This window comes from Arachis hypogaea, chromosome 14, assembly GCF_003086295.3.
Source record: "Arachis hypogaea cultivar Tifrunner chromosome 14, arahy.Tifrunner.gnm2.J5K5, whole genome shotgun sequence".
In the NCBI taxonomy this organism is placed as follows: domain Eukaryota; kingdom Viridiplantae; phylum Streptophyta; class Magnoliopsida; order Fabales; family Fabaceae; genus Arachis; species Arachis hypogaea.
Window position 1 is genome coordinate 117,409,896 of NC_092049.1, and position 7,096 is coordinate 117,416,991.

The 7,096-nt window shown below is 27.2% G+C and overlaps 1 protein-coding gene across 1 annotated transcript; it reads right to left on the reverse strand.

Annotated features, from left to right (window-relative positions):
- Nucleotides 1-822: 822 nt before the first annotated feature.
- LOC112742995 (uncharacterized) lies at nucleotides 823-2,172 on the reverse strand. Its single transcript, XM_025792231.1, has one exon. It carries the CDS (start codon nucleotides 2,170-2,172, stop codon nucleotides 823-825), a length of 1,350 nt encoding a protein of 449 aa, XP_025648016.1.
- Nucleotides 2,173-7,096: the final 4,924 nt, after the last annotated feature.

Here is a 7,096-nt window from a genome sequence, read left to right on the forward strand (position 1 = left end):
TCAAAAAATTGATACTTTCTTGATTTTTTTAATATGTAATTTTAAAGTTTTAATATGTTTTATAATAATTAATGCAATTCAAATTAAATCTAAATATAATTGACATTATATTAAATAAGTGTTTTAAAAAAATATCAAATAAGTTCTTGTGATAGAATATATACAAGTGTAATTACTCGTGCTTTACATGTGATAAAATTGAAATTATAATTTTAAATTATTTTGTTAAGATTAATTTGAATTATAATAATTTGACTAATAAAAAAGTAATGAGTTATGGATTGTTTATTTTTTTTTAATCTAGTATTATAATTGTATTAACTCTGAAATAATTATTAACTGGTTTTAGTAATTTACTTTCTTCAATATAAATCAGACATATATACTGAATGTGACCATAAATAATCTAGTAATATCTAAATCCACCAACAAATTATTACATGTGTAAAAATATATCAAAATCAGCTGAAAATGAACAACAAATCATTAGAGAATTCTAATGCAGAAAGTTCTCCAATAAACAATAAATAATTTAAACCCACTAAATAACAACTCAACACTATCCTTTGATGCCTGCAAAATATATACTTGAAACAATACTATATCAATATTAGTAAACAAAATTATATGATTAACATAATTATAAAATTTGTATCAGGAGAATAAAATAATATGGATTTTTATGATAATTCTAATATTCTCAAGCTATAAATATACAATAAGAATGCATTACCCATTAACACCTAGAATTTGTCAATTTTTTAAATTGATAGTAATAAATTTTAATAAATTTAATTAAGAAATTTCGTTATTACCTTTTCATTATAAGCTCTCAAAAACTTCTCTACATACCACATTCATCGTGCAGTTATCTTCCAAGTGTCCGTGATCTTGCAACAGCACTCGTAAACCATCTTTACTCGTTACTCTTGATAACGCAACATACAATTGACCATGGGTGAAAACTAGCCTTGGAATGTATACTCTAACTTTTGATAGAGTTTGTCCCTGAGACTTATTTATTGTCATTACAAATGACATAATAATTGAGAATTGTCTTCTTTGAAATCTGACCAGTAATGTTTCGTTATTTGAAATTAGATTCAATATTGGGATAAGAACAATACTTCCAACTTTATTACCAGTTAAAGTCTTGTATTCTATCACATAGTTTCCCGTTATTCTAACTTGCATTCTCGTTCCATTGGATAAACCATTAGTTTGGTCTATATTCCGCAGCAACATAATAGGAGCACCAACCTTCACAACCAACTTGTGTGGTGGTAGACCTGAACAATTAATTCCATTTAGAATCTCTGGTGAGAAAGCATCTAACTCAAATTCCATATTTCCCTCCTCGGCACACATAGAATCAGAATTTAAGTGGACTCTTTCTTGTCCGAGTAACCCTGCAGTCATCTTGTTGTTGACATCAGTAACACAATCTAGAGTTAGTGCAAGAATTGCTCTAGCCTTAAAATAATTTTCAATGGATAAATTGGATAACATATCTGGATACACAAAATCAATGAAATCATCCAAAGCTGTCTCAGAGTTCTTAACCAAAATATCAGATGGTATATGAATGATCGATTCACCTTCTGTGGTATCACCAGTCAAACTATCACCAATTTTGAGTAGCCGTTCTGTAAAATTTTTGAGTTCTTGTATGTTGTTCTTTTCACGTAGTGACAATCTCATGTTTTTTGTAAGCTTCAAAACCTTACAGTTATGCCACAAATATGAAGAATTAATAGAATACTGGATTATATCTTGCCTTGAACCTCTGGGAATCACAGGTAAAATTTGTCTAAAATCTCTTCCGAGAACAACAACTTTACCTCTAAATGGCAAATGAACATTATACGAATCTGAGCACCTCAAGATGTCTCTGAGACATTTGTCTAAAGCTTCGTAACAATACTTACTTATAATTGGAGTTTCATCACATATGATTAATTTGGCCATAGTTATTAATCTTGCAAGAGGACTTTTCTGTTTAATGTTACACAAAGAATCTTCATTTATGGTCAAAGGAATTTTAAACTTTGAATGTGCAGTTCTTCCATTAGGCAACAGAAGTGCAGCAATCCCACTCGAAGCAACATTTAAAACTATACCTCCTTTATATAGTTGACCATAAGAATATTTTTCTACAACCACCTTGACCATATAAGAAGAAAAGTCCACCCATATTACCACTAATAGCAGCGATTATTTGATCGTATGCAAATTTTTGCTCTTCAGTTAGCTTTTCTAAATACCCACTAGTTCACTTGCAAGGGCATTAACGTCAAATTTCAACTCTTCCATTATAATTCTGTCTTCTAAGCTAGACACCAAATTTTCTAAAAGATATGGCATTCCACAATATTCTTTCAGTGACTTGCCATTTGACTGGAGCAAATATTTAATTTTTGCAGGTGTAATATCTTTTATTTGAACTTCTGGCATCATTAAATCTGTATTTTTTTAATTTAAAATAACATAATTATTTGAAAAATTATTAAATAAGTTTCTGGCAAAAAAAGTCTGAAATGCATTGTTGAATGATAAATAACACTCCTTGTTTGTTAATCATCGAAATTAATATATATATAATCCAATTTTCGAGTAATAGTTTTGAATATATTTTGTTTTGTTATGTTTCCTAAATATTATCAGAGAAAGAGAAAAAGTTAAAGCATTGTTAGCAGAACCGGACCGGACTGGCCGGTTTGACTGAAAAACTGGTAAACCGGACCCTATACCGATCCGGTCTGAAAATTAATAAATTATTAAAATTCAAAAATAATACTTATTTTAATATAAAAACAAAATAAAAATATTTATGATAGAGTAAAATTAACAAAATACTTATTGTTTCTGTTCCATATTGTTTAAAATAGCTAGATATTTTTAAAATATTAGTAAAAATATGTATTTTAAATTTTTAATTCTAATTTTTTTACTATATTTTGTTTTTTATTTACATAGGACCGAGTTAACCGGTTCAACCAGTGACCCAGTAGCTTGACCGGTTCGATTACCGATTCGGTTCTGACAACTATGAGTTAAAGTGAACACCAATAAACAATTTTGCTATATGTATGATAATTTTACTCCCAAGAAAGGTATTTTGTTCTAGAAAATCACTCTTAAAATTCCTTATCCAATATTTTTGTTATAATTATAGGCTAAATTGAATTCTACCAAAGAAAAAAAAATTATGATAGACTATAGTTACCTTCCATTTGCAGTAATCTTCTTTGTTCATATAGTACGTCATCAGAGAGAAAGTTCCAAGTCTTTTGCTAAACAAACTCTGGTCTACTCATGTTATTTGATGTTGATAAAACAACAAAAAATTTCCTTAAAAAAGTCGTAGAGTGCCATGTTCCTGCTTCAGAGATTGCATCAATGAATTCTCTGTCATCCTGCAATAGTCCTAGTGCATAACATGCATTTTTGAAGGAGTTATAAACCACATCATCAACTATTCTTAGATCACTAAAATTCGTGCATCCTTTTTGAATGTTCAAAAGTAGCCTTAGATAGTAATCTTCTTTATTTATTGGTGGTATATGAGATATCCTTCCTATGGCATAGTTTTGCTTTCTATAAGTCCACATATGATGCTCTCTATTCCAAACAAATTTTGTTGGAAACTCAGAATAAGTCAAATTTCTTGCATCATTATGGTCTTCATTTGCTTTGAACCATCCAATCAACATAGATTTCTTGAAAAAAGAAGTCTCAACAACCAACTGAATTGTATCAGTATCTTTGTAGACAATTGACATATCATCAAGAAGATGAAATGACAATCTTATTATTGCTGGTTCATTCATTTGAATAGGATAACCAAACAATTTCCATGAAGCTTCACATGCTAATATATATCTACAATCATAATAATTACGTATTTCATCTATCTGAGATCCATTGTTTTGATAAAATGCAAATGTCACTTTGTCATTATCCTTGTGAAGATACTTAAACAAATATTTAATTGCTGAAGTTTGGCAAGTATACTCAATATTGATGTGATATTCAAATTTTAGAAAAAGACCAGTATTGTATGAAACTACAAAGGAGTTGTCAACCTATATTTGGCAATTTTCTTGCTCTTTCATAATTAAATATCTTAGATCGTGTCCCATCTCAAAAAAAGAGAAAAGAAACTCTGTACATGTATTTTTGTCATAACTATTTAGGTTAATTTTTATTTTTTTCATAGTTTACAGTTATTTTTAAAATATTTATTTAATATATCATATATTAATATTAAGAGTATTTTTTAAAAAGATATATTCATAAAAATAAAAATAATATAATTACAAATATAACATAAATAAATATGTTAATTATAAAAGGTTAAATCAACATGCTTACCAATGCTTTTGTTGAATTTTGCAAACTGGAGAATAAGTATGTATTCGATTGCTTGGTGATCACGTAGATAATCGAGTAATTGAGTTACAAATTGATCCCACAGTGTGCATCTTATTTTTTTCTCATTTCTAAATAAAAGTAGAAATTAAGAGAGACAAGTAGTAATATATAATAAAGAAATAAAAGATTTTGCATATGAATAGACAATTGTTACAAAATAATTTTTTATTACAAAATTTTAAACTTCAAATATTGTTAATCATGAAGATCAACCACAATGTAATAGCCACTTTTTCCTACTTTTGACCATGATATAAGCTTCTCTTTTTTGGTCAAGAGTCCAATAACATCTAATTAAAAAAAAACAAATTAAAAGCATGAAATTAAGGAGAAATAAATGACTAACATAATAATAATACAAATTAACTACGAACCAAATAAGTTAGATTTTTCATTTATTTGTCTCAATATATCAGCATGAGCAAGAAAATTGAAATGATTGTCAGGAATTTTACCATCATTGACCGTATTTGCTACACGTAACTCCTTCTTAAAAGTTATTCTACACACGTGTGTAGTCGGAAGATAAATTCTGCTTAATTCCTCAATCAGAAAATTTGAGAAGACATAAACCTTTCCCTCGATCAGATCATTTTCAAACATCTTTGTCAAATAATTCTTAATTGAACAATGAATTTTATCACATTGTAAAACAAATTAAATACAAAGGCTATTAGCACTTATAACTCTATTAAATCGCACTGTCTTTGATTCATGCAAGGGTTTACTTATCAAATAAACTTAAAATATGAACAAAAAAATATTTATACACTAGATATAGTATCACTTGAAAAAATCATGGAAAATAATTAACATACCTTATCATCCATGAGAACAATTTCTATGAAAGCCGTCTTGTTCTTGTCAAATTTGGATGGGACTTTCCACAACCTTATAACTCTTGTCTTTATTTTCCAAACTTTTTCATTACATAATCTACCATAGGTAATATTGTTGATAGAATCGTAACTAGTAGCCATTAGGTATGAAAAATAATAAATAGAAAAAGAACAAAAAAAGAACTATGTCTGAGGTACGAATTTTATAGATGATAAATAATTGTTACAATTCACTATTACTCCTTATATATATTACTCCACACACACACACACACTCTCATTGTACACGGTAATAATTAGCCAATATTTTTAATAGAGATAATAGGTAAAAATTATGCCATTATATTTTATTAACCTTTATGATTAATTCAATGGAGATACTTGCATGCTCAGTATATATGTTATCTACATTAATTATGTGCCAATATTTTTAGGAAAGAACTAAAAGAATATATATATATATATATATATATATATATATATATATATATATATATATATATATTATTGCTCTATAGGAAGCAGATATAAATTGCTACATTCTTTTTTATTATATTATACAATTTAAAGTTATAGTATTATGTTACTATTAATTATAGATACTTGCTATAAAATTATATTAAATTTAATTATGACTCTAAATAAATAAAATAGATAACAATCAATATTATTTTTTTTTCTTTTCTACATTCAATATTTACTGTAAATATAAAAAATAAAATAACTAATGAATAAAAATATGAGTAGAAAATAAAACATAATAATTAAAATTTAATTTGTTAACTAATTAATCTTGTGTCCATACAACAACAACAACAACAACAATAATAATAATAATAATAATAATAATAATAATAATAATAATAATAATAATAATAATAATAATAATAATAATATATTATTATTATTATTATTATTATTATTATTATTATTATTATTATTATTATTATTATTTTTATCCACTAATTAAAACAGAAGATAAAGAACTATATAATTAACAAAACATTATTAGAATGAGCGAGAATTATAGCATGAATTATTGTGGATACACCTATCTATAGGGGTAGCAATATGTACCATACCCGCGGGTACCCAACCCGATCCCACCTGCTCGGGTAGGGTTTCCAACCCGATCCGCAACAGGTAGGGTAGGGTGCGAGTAGAGTTCTCGTGCGGGTCGAGTAGGGTGTGGTTGAGCTTCAACCCTATCCGACCAACCCGCACTCTATATATGTTTATATTATATACTTATATAAAAATATGTTTTAAGTGGATGTTGAATCAAAGACCTCTCACTAAATGCAAAAGATCCTTAGCCACTGAAAGAAAATTATTAATTAATTATTTAATATTTTTTTTTACATAAAAATCAGTTCTATTTTAAATTTTCATCAAGTTATATAATAGTGTTGTATATTTTTTGTAACCCGCGGGTAGGGTCGGGTACCTGCGGGTTAAGAACAGGTAAGGTTAGGGTTGGGATATTCTCAACCCGCGGGTAGGGTTAGGGTTGGATCCAAACCCTACCCTACCCTACACATTGCCACCCCTACCTATCTATTAATAAAATTGTGGATACAACTAATTATTGTAGATACAACTATCTACTAATAAAATTATTGCACATGAATGAGAATTAGAACTATATCAATTAATATAATTATAATGAATAAAAATATCGATGATTGATAATTAGTTTAATAATGCATTGATTTGATATAATTATAATAAAGATATTTTCGTAAAATAATATAATTATATATTATTCTCGTGCTAATTATAATATAATTAAAATAAATTCATTTGAAAAAAATTTATGTGTA

Bases quoted from the DNA above. Each gene is read 5' to 3' on its own strand.
- LOC112742995 (XM_025792231.1), bottom strand. From the start codon at position 2,172: ATGGTCAAGGTGGTTGTAGAAAAATATTCTTATGGTCAACTATATAAA.